At 47.0% G+C, this 17175-nt stretch overlaps 1 protein-coding gene across 1 annotated transcript in view; it reads right to left on the bottom strand.

Moving 5' to 3' along the window:
- NDRG1 (N-myc downstream regulated 1) overlaps positions 1 to 14282 on the bottom strand; it is a 60607-nt gene extending 46325 nt beyond the window's left edge. The window contains exons 1-2 of the mRNA XM_007521893.3: positions 14201 to 14282; positions 8167 to 8202 (exon numbers count right to left, since the gene is read on the bottom strand). Of these exons, the coding sequence (XP_007521955.1) occupies positions 8167 to 8202; positions 14201 to 14263 (99 nt within the window). The 5' untranslated portion in view covers positions 14264 to 14282. The remainder of the gene's footprint in view (positions 1 to 8166; positions 8203 to 14200) is intronic.
- Positions 14283 to 17175: the final 2893 nt, after the last annotated feature.

The raw sequence follows: 17175 nt of genomic DNA, 5'->3' as shown, positions 1-17175 counted from the left end.
ACCCTGAGGTGCTGGCTGGGTGCGCTGGTATTTCCTGCACCATTGGGAGGACAGCACCCCAGAGGAACCCATGGGCAGGGAGGGAGAAGGGCAAAGTCTCCTTTGCACTGACCCATATACCCCTGTCACCATCTGCCACTCCAGGTTCGCTCTAAGTCCCAGTGGCTTTGCAAGGAAGTGGGGGTGGGGGAAAGGCAGTGTGGACTGAGGCTCACCAAACCTCTGAGTCCTGCCACCTTCAGCTGGGGGAAGTGGAGGACAGCCTCAGGAAAGCAGGAGCCAACTGCATGGCGACAGAAGTCTGCTAAAGGTCACCATTTCCGTTTCCCCAGGTGCTTATTGGCTTCCAAGAGAATGGGAAGTGCTCACCCTCCCCCCCCCAACTGCAATGCACCACAAAGGGCCCAGATACCCCCCAGGTTCCACCATTTAGCATTTCCAAACTGGGAGATCTGGGGGAGAAGGGGAGTGCAGCTCAAAGAAGATCCAGCACTCCACCCCTCCAGCTTCACCCCTCTCCGCCTGCTTCAGCTCAGGCCCATGGGTAATGTCACCTCAGAGCCTGGAGAGACCCAGAGGGCACACTGAGACAGATTCCCAGGGAAACCAAACTCAGTCAAACCATCTAATAACTGGACATCCAGGGGGATGGATTTAGATGCAGAATATCCGACAGCAGAGGTGGTTGGGGATACAGAGTGCACTGGCCCAGGGGTGTGGACTGATGGGCAGGAGACTCACCCCTACATCCCCCCTTTCACTGTGTATATGAATACAGAACTTGAGCTGCAAATGTTGCGACTGAATCAGGCTTTGCTGCCCCTCCTACCACTGTGTGACAGAGGCCAGAGGCCCTCAGACCTGCTCTAGGCCTCATCTTCTCCATTCCAGAGCGAGGTGGAATTAAAGAGACTGTTGGGACAGTTAAATGAGATGATACTTGAAAGGTGGTTTATGGCAGTTTTGTTTCTGGCATAGATGGCCATCTTTAATAATTAATATCTGAACAGTCAAAATACTGAAGCCTCAAAGCTCTTTCTTTCTTTATTTAAAATGTATTTATTTTCTAAACTTTATTTATCTTATTGAATAGGACAGAGAGAAATTTAGAAAGAAGAGGGAGGGAGAGAGGGAGAGAGATACCTGCAGGCCTGCTTCACTGCTTGTGAAGCTTTTCACCTCTGCAAGTGGGGACCAGGGTCTTGAACTCGGGATCCTGCTCATGGTGATGTGTGCACTTAACCAGGTGCATCTCCACCTAGCCCCAAGCATCAAAGTTTTTCCAAGAAATATTATTGGCTGTTTCAGACACACACAATTAGCCCCCAAAACCAGAAATTGAAAGGCCGGGTGGTGGTGCACCTGGTTGAGTGCACACGTTATACTGCACAAAGACACGTGTTTGAGCCCCCAGTCCCCACCTGCAGGGTGAAGGCTTTACAAGTGATGGAGCAGGGCTGCAGGTGTCTCTCTGTCTCTCTCCCTCTCTCTCACCCCCTCCCTTCTGGATTTCTGGCTGTTTCTGGCCAATAAATACAATTAAAATTAACATTTTTTTAAAAATGGCAGTTTTTGAGCAATGGTCTAATGACCTCAACAGAAATAAAAAATAATAAATAAATAAATAGTGATCTGGGCAGTGGCACAGTGGATAAAGCACTGGACTCTCAAACATGTGGCTCTGAGTTCAATCCCCAGCAGCACATGTAGCAGAGTGGTATATGGTTCTTTCTTTCTTTCTCATGGATAAATAAGTAAAAATATTTAAATAGTAAATAAAGTAAGCATAAGGCCATCCATCAAAGTATTCTTAGACTATCTGCTTATCCAGATCTCAGGGTTTTGGATAGGTACTGTGCAGAAGAACTGTACTCTAGTCCCTAAGGCTAACACTTCTAGTCTTGGCACTGAGGCAATGCATCATGGTAGAAAGAAACCACCTGGGTCAACACTTGATTCCATGGGACCCATCCACCTCTGCTCGCCATAGAAAGCCTCTGTGTCATCATCCGTAGAGGATGACAGCACACATCCCAAGAGATCAAAACAGAAAGCACGAGAAGTCTCGTGGGCTGGACACAGAAGTCCACAAAAGACAGGGAACAGTTGCTGTGTTGGCGCCTCCTCCCATGTGACTTCTCAGATCAGGGCACCCAGGAGACAGCTTGCAGTCACCCTGGGCCACTGTGAGTTTCTACCTCCAGCTCCTGTAGGCCAGCAGAGCCCAGAAGCCATGGGCGCTCCCAGTGCATTATGTATAGCACATGATCTCTGAAGGAAATTCTACAGGGATCCTCCCACACACACACCCACAGGGTCAGAGGATGCTAGAAATCTGGGGGGTTCCTCCTGAGTATCACGAGCATACTTTCCATACCAGACTGAAACGAATACAGTTTCACACAATGACCTTTTGGATCACAACCTTGGACAGAGTGTCATTTGGTCAGCAGTCCAAATCAGCTAAAACATTGTGATTCCCCTGTCTGAGTCTGCCAGCCTTCCAAAGGTCTTATTGGACCTTACAGTCCAGTGAGCACAGCAGCCTGGAAAGTCTTTTCAGAATTTTCACCTTTGTTTTATTATTCCCATGTCTGTCTCTTCCAACTTTACGGAATCTGAAGGACTGGTATCAAACATGAACCTAGCAAACACAACCTGAGTCCAAACTCCTCTCCTCCGCCCTTTCCAGCCCCAGGATCTCAGGGAAGTCACTCCATTCTTGGTGGCACAGATTCAAACTGTCCAATGGGGGTGAGAATTGTTCTGAGCATGGCTGGGGTGGGGGTGGGCTGACTCAGGCTGAGCTAGGAGCCCAGGACTGAAGTTCCTGCCTCCAGCGCTCACTAACTGCAGCCTGGCAACTGAGACCATGTCAGGAACCAAACAGATGTCTGTCACGGGAACAAAAGGAAACACAATCAGAAAAGAATATTCCCGCTTCACAGGGTAACTCTGGGATTAATGAAGTAGGCTCAGCACAATGCCAGTTAAACAGCCCAGGCCTCCCCACTCACTCCCTTCTGTGGCCTGCAGGCTCAGCTGACATCGTGCACGTGCAGCAGCCTTACCCACCAGGCTAACCAGCCTCCAAGCTAATGGCCGGGGTCAGTGGCCTGATGCTCTGCTTCACCTATGACCTGGCCTAATGAACTCCCAAGAGAAATACAAAACTAGCGACTAATCTTCACAGGATCAGACAGACCGAGCTTCCTAGGTTACTACAAATCAAGAGCCAAGGTTTTAATTGAGGTCCATGACTGCTCAACAATTTGTTTGGCTTTGTATGTGAACTCTTGTAAGCCACCAGGTTCCCAGATGCTAGAAGGAGGTAACCAGACTTTCCTGGACAGACGACCCCACCAATGTGTCCTGGAGCTCCGCTTCCCCAGAGTCCTTCCCCACTAGGGAAAGAGAGAGACAGGCTGGGAGTATGAATCCACCTGTCAACGCCCATGTTCAGTGGTGAAGCAATTACAGAAGCCAGACCTTCCACCTTCTGCATCCCACAATGACCCTGGGTCCATACTCCCAGAGGGTTAAAGAATAGGAAAGCCATTAGGGGAGGGGATGGGATATGGAGGTCTGGTGGAGGGAATTGTGCGAAGTTGTATGCCTCCTATCCTATGGTTTTGTCAATGTTTCCTTTTTACAAATAAACATTTTTTAAAAAAATCTCTAATAAGCCTTTGACTCAACAATGCCACTGCTGGGTAGGTACCCAAGGGAAGTGGAAACAGGCTTGAAAGAAGCATCGCAGTGGCAGCATTTGCTAGAGCCCAACGTGGGGACAACCCAAGGGCCCATCAACAGAGAAGTGAAAGCAGAAGGTGGTCTACACAGACACTGGAATATTATTCAGTCTTAAAAAAGAGGGGGGGGTCGAGTGGTGGCGCAGTGGGTTAAGCACATGTGGCGCAAAGCGCAAGGACCGGCATGAGGATCCCGGTTTGAGCCCCCGGCTCCCCACCTGCAGGAGAGTTGCTTCACAGGCGGTGAAGCAGGTCTGCAGGTGTCTATCTTTCTCTCCCCCTCTCTGTCTTCCCCTCCTCTCTCCATTTCTCTCTGTCCTATCCAACAACAAACAACATCAACAATGGCAATAATAATAACCACAACGAGGCTACAACAACAAGGGCAACGAAAGGGGGAAAAATGGCCTCCAGGAGCGGTGGATTCATGGTGCAGGCACCAAGCCCAGCAATAACCCTGGAGGAAAAAACAAAGAGAGAGAGAGAGAGAAAAAACCACCTCCGGGGTGGGGGAGGGAAGGGGGAGTAGTGGATTAACCTGCCAACATCCATGTCCAGAAGAGAAGCAATTAAAGAAGCCACATCTTCCACCTTCTGCGCCCTGAAAAGAATTCTGGTCTATACTCCCAGAGGGATAAAGATTAAGGAAGGTTCCAGTGGAGGGGATGGGACATGGAACTCTGGTGGTGGAACTGCACCCATGTTATCTTACAGTCCTGTCAGTCATTATCAAACTACTATTTAAAAAAAAATAAGAGTGGAGTACTGAATCAAAGTAAAAGCTTCTGGGGTATGGGGCGGGTTCAGGTCCTGGAACAGGATGGCAGAGGAGGACCTAGTGGGGGTTGAACTGTTATGTGGAGAACTGGGAAATGTTACACATGTACAGACTATTATATTTTACTGTCCACTATAAACTATTAATACCCCAATAAAAATAATAAAAAATTAAAAAGGGAATTCTGACACATACTACCTAGATGAACCTTGAGGACGATATGCTAAGACAACCTCAAACCAATACCCCACTGAACGGAAGAGCACAAGACAGTGACTCAGCTAAGGCACAGGTGTTCCTGGAGTCAGTGCCGTGAGGCAGATTTATAAAGTCAAAGCCCTGGAAACACCGTGCCAGACGCTGGCCACTGGGCGATGCTAATCTTCTCTGGGCTCAGTTTCCTCAACTTCAACTTTCCTTTTCCTCCTTCCTCTGTCCGCTCCTCCCTCCCTCCCTTCTTTCCTTCCTTCCTTCCTCCCTTCCTTCCTTCCTTCCTTCCTTCCTTCCTTCCTTCCTTCCTTCCTTCCTTCCTTCCTTCCTTCTTACCTCCAGGGTCATCGCTGGGGGTAGGTGCCGATACTTCTGCTCCTGGAGGCCATTTTTCCCATTTTATTGGACAGGACAAAGAGAAATTAAGAGGGGAGGGGGAGATAGAGAGGGAGAGAGAAAGACAGACACCTGCAGACCCGCTTGGCCCCTTGTGAAGTGTGCCCCCTGCAGGTGGGGAGCCTGGTGTGGATCCTTACACTTGGTACTACCTGTGCTCAACTGGGTGTGTCACTGCACTGTCACTTCAACTTCATTTCTTCAATTGATTGATTTCAGTTTTGTTTACTATACTGAGGCTCTAGACTCTAGGCCAACTTTTCCAGGCAGAAGGAGTGACAGAGAGAAGGAGAGAGAAGGAAGGAAGGAAGGAAGGAAGGAAGGAAGGAAGGAAGGAAGGAAGGAAGGGAATCCAACAGCAAAACTTCTGGCAGTTTGATACAGGTTCAAACCTGGGTCGAATACGTGACAAAGTGGGAACCCTCCCAGGCCTTTCTTCGACTTCACTAATGCACACAGTGGATGGACACACACACACACACACACACACACACACACACACACACACACACACACTTTAGAGGGTAGTTAGGGATACGGGACATGTCCTCACAGAATACAGGTGAAACACAGCTACCAGGGCCTCAGGGATACACCATGGTGACTCAGTAACTAAGTCAACTGTGATGACATCTTGGGAATGTGTCAGCATCAGATCAGAACAAACGACAGATGGAAGTCAATACCTGGAATACATACCCAAGGGCTCTGAAAGGTGTGTCTCTGTGTGTGTGTGTCTGTGTGTGTGTCTGTGTGTGTCTCTGTGTGTGTGTGTGTCTGTGGGTGTGTCTGTGTGTGTGTGTGTCTGTGTGTATGTGTCTCTGTGTGTGTGTGTCTGTGTGTATGTGTCTCTGTGTGTGTGTGTCTGTGTGTATGTGTCTCTGTGTGTGTGTGTCTGTGGGTGTGTCTGTGTGTGTGTCTGTGTGTATGTGTCTGTGTGTGTGTGTGTCTGTGTGTGTTGGGGTCTCCAGGCCAGGATGATGGGGCACACACAGTGATCCCACAGTAGCCATGGCCTCTACCCACTCTCCCACACTGTCCTCTTCGACGCAAAGGCAACACCAGCAAGACCAACCTCTGCATTGGTGATGGGACAGTCACCAAAATAAAAGACTCAGGAGGAAAAAAGACTTGTTTTGGAAGATGCTGGGCAAACAGAGGGCACCAGTATAATGTGTAAGTACGGCTCCAGTAAACAAAATGTCCCATAATCTATATCTACTTGCTCCCCTTCTTCTCAGAGAAGCCCCCAACTCCAAAAATGTCCAGACCTCCTGCCATACTCAGTGGAATGGTCAACTTGAAGAGAATGAGTTGAGGATTGACAGTTCCTGAGGTTCTGCTCCACCCCCTTGGTGCAGAAAGGCCAGCTAGTTCTCTGAAAGCTTGTTCTTGGAGAAAGTTTCATAGACAAGCTGCCACCCTCTCCCCAGGTCCTCACGTAAACCCTGAGTGAAGACGGAAGCAATACCCCACATGGCTTGCTGGTTCACTTTCCCAAGCAAAGCCAAGAAAAATCAAATCTTGTTTCCATTTCCTCCCAGAGAGGGGTCCCAAAACTACCTAATGCTTTATCAGTTACATGTGTGTAGACACACACACACACACACACACACACAATTCCCCACAGTTTTGTCTGTCTCTGTGAGGTCTAAAGAATATTGGCTCTCAGTGGATTCACAGTGCTGGCATCAAGCCCCAGCAATAACTCTGGAGACTAAATAAATAAATAGATAGATAAATAGATAAATAGAAAAAGATAAATAGAAAAAGAAGAGGAAAAAGAAAAAAGAGACAAAAAGAGGGGAAGTCACCATTGCTTCTCTCAATGGGATGGAATCTGGGCTAGAACCTGGCAAAGCACATGGTATTTCCATCCTGACTTCCCTGGGCAGAATCTCGCCAACGTGTCCTGGAACCTCACCTCTCAAAAGCTCTACCCTACTGGGGAAAGACAGATACAGGCTGGGGGTATGGATCCACCTGCCAATGCCCACATCTGATGGAGAAGCAATTACAGAAGCCAGACCTCCCAACTTCCACACCCCAAAAAGAATTTTAATCCATACTCCCAGTGGGGGAGAAATGATAGAGGGAAAGATGATGACCAGAGGGCTCTGAACTCCAATTCCATCAAGACCCAGAGAGAGAAGAGGACAAAAAGAGGGACATTTGGATATTGTAATAGGTTTGTGTGTGACTAAGAAAGGAAGAAAAGATGGGCCAAGATATACAGATATAGACCTAGTTATAAATTATAGTTAACCCATATCTGCAACCTTAGGAGAACTGCTATAGCTTCCAATGGAAGGACTAGGGAATCAGAACTCTGGTGGTGGGACCAGTGCAGTTGTACCCCTGATATCTTTTGATGTTGTAAATCAGTATTAAATCAATAATAAAATTAAAAGTAAATATAAAAAAAAGAATATTGGCTCTCTTACTTCTTTTTTTTATTTTGACAAACATCTGCCTCTTCAACCAGAGTCAAAGCTTCTCTCTCCCTCCCTCCTTCTCCCCCTCCCTCCCTCCCTCCCTTCCTTCTTCTCTTCCTTTTTTTTGCCTTCAGGGTTATCGTTGGGGCTCAGTGCCTGCACCACAATCCACTGCTTCTGACGGGCACTATCCCCATTTTATTGGGTAGAGACAGATATTGAGAGGAGGGGAGAGGAAAGACAGACACCTGCAGACCTGCTTCACCGCTTGTGAAGATTTCCCCCTGCAGGTGGGGAGCCAGGGGCTACAACCCAGATCCTTGTGCAGATCCTTGCGCTTAGTACTCTGTGAGTTTACCTGGGAGCATCATCGCCCATTCCCCCAAAGTTTCTCTCTCTTTAGAGAAAATGTTATTTGTGACCAACTACCTTTCTTCTCTCCTGCCACCATCAATCTCTAGCCAACAATTGACTTCAAAAGAAGATAGGAGAAAAGGAACAGAAAGGAAAAAAGAAAGAAAAGAAAAGAAAGAAAGAAAAAGAAAGAAAAGAAAGAGAGAGAGAAAGAAAGAAAGAAAGAAAGAAAGCTACTTGCCTGAACATCAAACTCTTGCAGAAGTCCGGAGATAGTCTGTGAAGAGATGAGAGAGATGTCAGTTTCATTTGTTTCTTTGGGCAGAGAAATGCTATCAAAACACAGCAACTACTCAAAGTTCCGAAGTCTGGGTCTGCCCTCTGAGGAGCTTCTGGGATTCCTGGCATAGAGAGGCATTTCTTTTCATCTCAAAGATGAAAACAGTCAGGGAGATAAGCATGCATACAAGTAAGATTCTTTTATTATTATTATTATTATTATTATTATTATTATTATTATTATAGTCTGTGTCTAGAAAAACCCTAAAGTGACCACAATGTTGAGAGACTCAAGACTGTGATTGGTAATTGAGTAGCTTCCATGTCTGTACCTGCTGGTCCCTATTCGGGCGCTAGATTCCAGGCTAGCTTTGCGGGTGGGAGACAGATGACCAGGGACTCATGGCTGAGCTGGGAAGCAGTGCAATGTTTATTGAGAAAAGAATCTGCATTTATAGTTTCCAGGAAGGAAGTGGTAGCTTGGAAAACAGGATGTGACTAGGAGAGGGGGCGGAGTGAAAAGAGAGTGCAAACCAGTGGGGATTAAACCAGTGCCCTGCAACAGGGCGGGTCTCAGACAAAACAATGATTATGTAAATAGACCAACATGCACCCAGGCATTACAATTTTAAGACTCTAATTCTCAGGGGCCGGGTGGTGGTGCACCTGGTTGAGTGCACATATTACAACGCACAAGGACCCAGGTTTGAGTCCCCATCCCCACCTGCAGGGGGAAAGATTCATGAGTGGTGAAGCAGGGTTGCAGGTGTCTGTCTCTGTCTCTGTCCCTCTCTATTACCCCCTTCCCTCTTGATTTCTGACTGTCTCTATCCAATAAATAAAACAAATTTTGAAAATAAAATAGTGATGGTGCACTTCAGGACATAACAATACGCAACCTGGAGTTGATAACCTGTTAGTGATTCATTTCAGATGTAACATTTGCCCAGGATATCTAAGAGGCTTCCTCAAGTATCTCAATGACTTGTCTAAAATGGGGAGCCTAGTATGTGAATAGGATGCCTAACTTGGGACTGTGAGGTTCTGAGTTCCATCTTCAGCATCCCATGTGCCAGAGTGATGCTGCCACATTATCAGATCAATACAAATTAAAGAAAACTGGGGCTGGGCAGTGATACATCCGGTAGAGCACACCTATTACCATGTGCAAAGACACAGGTTCAAGGCCCCAGTTCCCACCTGCAGTAGGGAAGCTTCAAGAGCAACAAAGCATGTCAGCAGGTCTGCCTGCCTATCTGTAATCAATCAATCAATCAATATATCTATATATATATTTATATATCTATCATCTGTCTGTCTCTCAATCTATCTGTCTTTCTATCATATATCTATGTTTCTGTACCCTCCCTCTCAATTTCTCTGTTCTATCTAATAGTAGAAAGGGAAAAAGAAAGAAAGAAAGAAAGAAAGAAAGAAAGAAAGAAAGAAAGAAAGAAGAAAGAAAGATAGGAAGGAAGGAAGGAAGGAAGGAAGGAAGGAAGGAAGGAAGGAAGGAGTCAGGTTGCGCATCACGGGAGAGAGAGAAGAGACCAGGAACTCATGGTGGAGCGGGAACGCAAATCTTTATTCACGTGGGCGCACCAGGGTTGGGTGTGGGTACAGCGGGTTTAGGCCATGTGAAGCTAGCAAAATGGCTGCCTCCCGCTAAGCTCACCAGCCCTTCTCCAGGTCAGGATGTGGAAGAGAAAAAAAGTGAAACTGGAACAGCGGTGGGTTTTATAGGGTAAAAACTGGAAGTGGCAAGTCGGAAAAGGAAATGGCTAGGAAAGGGGGTGGAGAGAGGCAAAAGGCATGCTGGGAAGGTAGAAACATCCTTAGCAACTGTTTCAATGGTTTTAACTGATTAGCAATACCCTGAGGGGATAACGTGGTGGGGATCTTTCAGGCGAAACAATGATTATGTAAATAGACCATAGTGTTAGCAATGGAGCAGAGCAGGGGTGGCTGGCTTTAAGGCCCAACAGAAAGGAAGGAAGGAAGGGAGGGAGGGAAGGAGGGAAGGAAAATATAATAATAATAAAATATAATAAAATATAATAATATAATAAAATATAATAATAATATATAATAATAATAAACACAGCTCACTAGGAGAGTGTACTTGCTTTGTCATGGGTGTGACCCAGGTTCAAGATTGGTCCCCCCATGCATTGAGGAAAAATTTGGTGCTTTGGTGTCTTTCTGCCTGTCTCTGTCTCTCAATGTATGTATGTGTCTCTCTCTGGGTCACTGTCTTTCTCTCTGAAAAAAAATCTGTCAGGAGCAGTAAAGCCCCAGTGATAAAAATGTAAATCCATAAGTAAATACTGCCACCACCTCTGAGGCTGTTCCTGAGTGACCCCGGTGCACAAAACGTCTCAGGAGGGGGAGACAGCTTTTCTGCAGTGCTGACACCAAGGCCTGAGGCTGGAGAGGCCCAGGTGCCTACATGCCAGTCACTGGGCAAATAAACTCGGTGGGGCAGTGATGCTAGACAGAGAAAAAAACAACACCCCACAGACTGATAATGAAAAGGCTCCAAAACATGTATTTCAAGGAATAAAGTCAAGTATGATGGTTTTTTTTTCCTATGCTTTTGAAATGGTAGAGATAAAAATATGTTAATATGGGGGCTGGGCAGTAGTGCTCTCAGTTCCATGAACATAGCACTAAGCACAAGGACCTGGGTTCAAGCTCCACTCCCCACCTGCAGCAGGGACACTTCATGAGCAGTGAAGCAGGTCTGCAGGTGTCTCTCTTTCTCTCTCCTTATCTAGCTCCCCTCCTTTCTCAATTTCTCTCTGTCCTACCTAATAAAATTTTTTTAAAAAAAAGGAAAAGTGGCCTCCAGGAGCAGTGGATTCATAGTGCTGACACTGAGTCCCAGCGATAGCCCAGGGGGCTACAGATTGATATGTACTTGTATTTTAGGTTTTTTTTTTTTTGGCTTGTTAGATACTTAGATTGACAAGACTGTGGGATAAGAGGGGTATAATCCCACCACCAGAGTCCCATATACCAACCACCCTTTAGGGGCTTATTGTTGCCTCTTTGTTTCTGTGCTTGTTTATCGGGCATTTATCCAGCCCCCCTCGCTCCACTGCTGACACTATGGCCTATTTACATAATCATTGTTTTGCCTGAAAGATTCCCCAACCATTCCTTTGATCTATCTTCTTTCTACCTTGAGACCAGCGCTGCCTGCAGGGTAACATTAATCCCACCAGTTAAAACCATCACAACAGTTGCTAAGGAAGTTCCCAGCATGCCTTTTTCCTTTCTCCACCCCCTTTTCCTAGCCATTTCCATTTCCGACTTGCCACTTCTGGTTTTAGCCTATAGAAGTCACTTCTGTTTCTGGTTTCTCTCTCTTCCTCTCCTCCGTGTCTCAATCTAGAGGAGAGCAGGCGTGCAGGGGGAGGTGGCTGCCGGCCATAGCGGTTTTTGAGTCCACATGGCCTAACCCGCTGTCATTGCGGTTTCGGGCTCCACGTGGCCTAACCCACTGCACTCATGCCTGACTCTGGGGCTCCTGAATGAATAAAGATTTGTATTGCTACCACCACGAGAGCTTGGTTCCTGGATCCTCTCTCCTGCCTGCGAAGCTACCCCGGCACTTGTTTGTTGCAAGACAAACACGCCCCAAGCTGAAGAGAAGAGTGGACTGGAACGTGTTTAGTAAGCACTATGGATTGTTAAACAGTTGTCTTATACCTGTTATAAGATCTTTCTTTTTTAAGATTTGTTGTTTGTTTTTTTATGAGAAAGAGCCAGGGGGTCACTCTGGAATATGTGGTGTCAGGGGTTAGTGAGACTTGGAACCTAACAGTCTGAGAGGATGAGATAGTGGGGCCCCTCCTAGGCTGCTTGAAATACAGTTAGGACAGCAGCTATGTGTTACACATTGACTATAGCCCCTCCCTTGCTAAACTGGAGAGCAGAATATTGACGGTTGCTATGGGGACTGCCTGGGCACACAATTGAAGATATTTACCCTTGGAACATTTGCCAAAAAATAATAAAATAAAATAAAATAAATTGTTGGAGAGCCTGAGTGTGGAGTAAGAAGGGAGCATTCTGTGGTTTCCCCAGGCCTACTTCTGCTCCCCACCCCCATGGCAATAAACTCAGACGACTGTCTTCCTACTTGAGAAGAGCCTCTGTATCTATCAGATACAGATATCAGATGGGAGGAGAGACAGTTGGTTAACGCAGAGTTTAGGGAAAAGCGCATCTAAAACAGTACAGCCATGTGCAGGCTCACAAAGGAAGTAAATGAAAAGTCCATTCAGGAAAGGCAGCTGGTTCCATGCCCCACACTTTGTGGCTGTGTGATTGAGGATGATTTCACCTCCCTGAAACGCAGTTTCTTTTTCGCTTCCTTTTCTCCCCCCACCCCCACCCCTAGGGCTCAGTACCAGCACTATAAATCCACTATTCTGGTAGCTTTTTCTTTTTTTCCTGTTTTCTTCTCATTTACTCAATATAACAGACAGAAATTGAGGTAAACAGAGATAGGGAGAGAAAGCAGCATCACTGCTGAATGTGGGGGAGCTGGGAGTTCGAACCTGGGTCCTTGTGCAGGTCCATCTACCTCGTACTATGTGCGCTTAAGCAGGTACACCACCATCCAGCCCCCGAAACTCAGTTTCCTATTCTGTAAAACTCCAACAATCACAGAGCCTTGCGTCTAACCAACTACATTCTTATGAGCACAAGATAAGCATGGAACACAGTTGGCCCAGAGACAGACATGGAAAACACAGTTATGCATGTTGATGATGATTGTTCTTAAGAGCCTGGATGACCTTAGAGTAACTTCACTTTCAAGCCTGAGCATCTACATTTAAAAAAAAAAAAAAAGACGATTAAATCATAGACAACTGTGCAGCTTGGTGAGAGCTGTGAAACCAGACTTGAACAGTCCTAACTGCACAAATAGAAACAATTACTTGGTCAAAACAGAAAGTCCTGCAAGGATCATGAAAACCCACACTGTTAGATGGGATTCTGTTTGAAACAGAAACACTTGGTTTGCAGGAGGAACCTGATCAAAAACAGTGATGATAACCACGGAAGAGCTCAGGCACACTGCTCCCCTGCTCCAGGTCAGACGAGGTTCTACCCGTGTCAAGTGGATCAAGCAGACCCAGCCTCATGTTTTAGTGCCACTGTCTTAAAGCAAGGGGGCTGGAGCGTAGAGTAAGTGAAAGATTTGCCAGTGAATGCAAAGTATCACAGTTAGTCCCTGGGCCTATGCAATCTAGTTCCAGAGTACGAAGCTGTGATTTGAAAGTTATAGAGTAGACAGAGCCTCTGGCACCTGGACTCTGTGATGCATATTCCGGGCTACAAGGACAGCAGAGAGAAATGCCCTTTAGAGGAAGCTGAGTTCCTGAGTTCCATGTCCTCCTTTGGACATGTGAGATCAGTGAGGTATTGACAGGTGTTCAGAGATTAGGGTCAAGGGCTGCCTCTACAATAGCTGGGACTTGAACTTTCTTTTTCTTTTTATCTCCAGGGTTATCACTGGGGCTCAGGCCAGCAGCAGGAATCCACTGCTCCGGTGGCCATTTTTTCCATTTTATTGGATAAGACAGAGAGAAATTGAGAGAGGAGGGGGAGACAGAGGGAGAGAGAAAGACAGACACCTGCAGACCTGCTTCACCGCCTGTGAAGTTTCCCTCTGCAAGGTAGGGAGCCGGGGGCTCGAACCTGGGATCTTGCTGAGGTCCTCACGCTTTGTGTTATGTACACTTAACCAGATGTGCCACGGCCCTGCCCCTGGGACTTGAACTCTTCATGTTCTTGGACAGGGGCTGTTGAGTCAAGGAATCAGTAGACATGTGCATGTGTTGTGTGTTCACACACATGTACACACACAAGGCCACCCACAATATGCACAGGTGTGTATGCATGTGTGCCTGTATGTACATATACTTGCACCATACAAGAGGGTCCATGTAACAGAAACAAAATGATGTATCTCCACTCACCTCCCCTTTCTCCACCAAAGGCTTCACCTCAGCGAGGTCCACATCCTGCAGCTCCCGAGACATGTTCCTTGCTGACACCTGCCTGCAAAGGAACCGAGGACAGGAGATCAGCATTGCCCACGGACAGACATTTGCCAAAGGAAGCAAATTTATTCTGCCCGGCAACCCATGAGGTCCTACCCACACCCAGCTCTACCCCAGTCTCTCCCATGGTGCTCAGAACAGACGTTATCCTGGTAAAGAACACAGATTCACAGGCACAACGAAATGCCTTTCCCATAAAAGGGACAGGAGGCAGCTCAAACGGCCTGGCCTCAAACTTGCAACCATTTATCATACCCAGGTCAGTCCTCACTGTTGTTCAGAAGATCATCCCCCACCCTGGGATCACAGAGTCTGATAGCCCCCAACATCAGATAGTCTCAGCTTAACAACCAAGAAGACAGGAGGTGAAAGAAGGCCCTGACTGTGCAGGCATGACACAAGCTTCCATCTCAGACTGGCCCCAGTGGTGGATGGCCAGGCGACAGAGTCCTCCCCTGCACCAACATACATTTCCTTCAGTGCACAGTCGTTAATGGATCCGGAGAAAGGGGTGGGGGAAAACGACCCCAAATCCAAGGATCTGGTAGGATGGAATGTTCCAAGAGGGTTTTGAAAGGGCAAGGATTTTTTTTCCCTCCCTCCTCCAGGGTTATTGCTGGGGCTCAGTGCCAGCACTACAAATCCACTGTGCCTGGCGGACATTTTTTTTCTTTTATTGAATAGGACTGAAATTGAGAGAGTAGTGGGAGACAGAGAAGGAGAGAGAAAGATAGACACCTGCAGACCTGCTTCACCACTCCTGAAGCGTCCCTTTGCAGGTGGGGTGCAAGGACTCAAACCAAGATCCTTGTGCACAGCCTAGCACTTAGTACTATGCGTGCTTAATCTGGTGTGCTGCCACTGGACCCTCAGACTTTTTTTTTTTGGTCATTAGTGAAGCCTTTATTGCTCCAGGTCAACTTTTTCAGAGGGATAGAGAGACAGAAGGACACCACCACAACATCACAGCTTCCTTCATTAGTGTGTATGTGTGGTGGGGGAGGGGTGAACTCAAAACTAAGTTGTGAGCTAACTTGCCAGACGAGGACATTGCAAACCAGACCACTTCAAACGCAGGAAGTGAGGGCACAGGGTGAGCAAGTGTGCAGGGCCCAGAAAACGAGGGTCTGAGAGCCAGAAGGAAGCAGAGCTGGTGAGGAGAAGGGGGGTGCCACCACCAACTCCATGGGGTCAAGTTCGGTCAGAGACGGGCACTGAGCCTCCTTCTGAGAGCTTATTCTAGAGCCTGGAACATATATTTCTTACAGAGGATGGACAGTCAAGAAGAAGGACGTGTCCACCAGTCCTGGGGGTGGCACAAAGCCCAGGATAAGGAGCACGTGCTGCAGGCAGAGAACTGAGAGCAGCTAGTGACAAAGGAGACCGCCGAGAACTCCCACCACCGAGAACTCCCACCACCATTCCCTGTCCACTTGCCAGACTTCTGATCAGGAAGCTGGACTGATTTTATTCTTCCCTTGGCTCTAGACAGTTCCTTTTTTTCTTTTTCTTTTCTTTTTTTCTCTTTTTCTTTTTTTAGATAGAGAGTGGAAAGCAGAGAGGGAGTAAGAGACAGAGAGACAGCTCTGTTTCGCTGCTCATCAAGATTCGCCTTTGTATGGTGTTGCCTTATGTTGGCCAGGGGACTTCAAAACATCTTCTGTCTCCCATGTTGCTTTTTTATTTGTTTGTTTGCTTGTTTTAATTGGTACCAGGCTTATCACTGGAGCTAGAAGCCTGCATGAAGAATCCACCTTTCATGGTGGACTTTAAAAATATATATATTTATTTATTTTCCCTTTTTTGCCTTTTTTGTCTTTTTATTGTTGTAGTAGTTATTATTGTTGTTATTGATGTCGTTGTAGTTAGAAAGGACAGAGAGAAATGGAGAGAGGAGGGGAAGACAGAGAGGGGGAAAGAAAGATAGGCACCTGCAGACCTGATTCACCGCTTGTGAAGCAATTCCCCTGCAGGTGAGGAGCTGGGGGCTCGAATCGGGATCCTTAGGCCAGTCCTTGTGCTTTGAGCCACATGCGCTTAACCTGCTGCTGCTACCGCCTGAATCCTTTTTTTTTTTCCATTTATGTGATAGGACAAGGAGACATTGAAAGGGAAAGGGGAGACAGAAGGAGAAAGAGACTTGCATCACTGCGTCACCACTAGGGAAGCTGCCCCCCTGGAGGTGAGGACCAGGGGGTTGAACAGGATCCTTGCGCCGAGTCCTTGCATTTGGTAGCCTGTGTGAGCTCCAGTGGGTGAGCCACTGTCCAGGCCCCTCCCCAGATTGCTTTTTTTTCTTTTTCTTTTTCTTTTTCTTTTCCTTTTTCTTCCCAGAGCAGGAACATACGGGGCTGGGGATATAGGTCAGTGGTAAAGCCTATGTTTAGTGTGCTTGAGCCCCTGGGTTTGAGGCCTGGCACCAGGGAAAAGAAGAAATATAAAACAAGAGCCTGGGGGGCCAGGTGGTGGTGTACCTAAGTGGGTGCACAAGTCACAATGCTCAAGGACCCAGCTTCCCGCAGGGGGGAAGCTTCACGAGTGATGCAGGGCTGCAGGTGTCTCTCTCCCTCTCTCTCTCTCTTTTTTACTTCTTTATTGGGGAGTTAATGTTTTATAGCTGATAGTGAATTCAACAGTTTGTACATGCATAACATTTCTCATTTTTCCACACAACAATACAATCCCCACTAAGTCCTCTGCCATCCTGTTCCAGGACCTGAACTCCCCCACCCACCACCCACCACCCACCCCACCCCAGAGTCTTTTATTTGGTGCAATATGCCATGTCCAATTCAAGTTCTGCTTAGCGTTTTCTCTTTTGATCTTGTTTTTAAACTTCTGCCTGTGAATGAGATCATCCCATATTCATCCAATTTCTGAGTTACATCACT

This window comes from Erinaceus europaeus, chromosome 1, assembly GCF_950295315.1.
Source record: "Erinaceus europaeus chromosome 1, mEriEur2.1, whole genome shotgun sequence".
In the NCBI taxonomy this organism is placed as follows: Eukaryota; Metazoa; Chordata; class Mammalia; order Eulipotyphla; family Erinaceidae; genus Erinaceus; species Erinaceus europaeus.
Note: the sequence above shows the minus strand (reverse complement) of the source record. Positions and strands in the feature narration are given on the sequence as shown.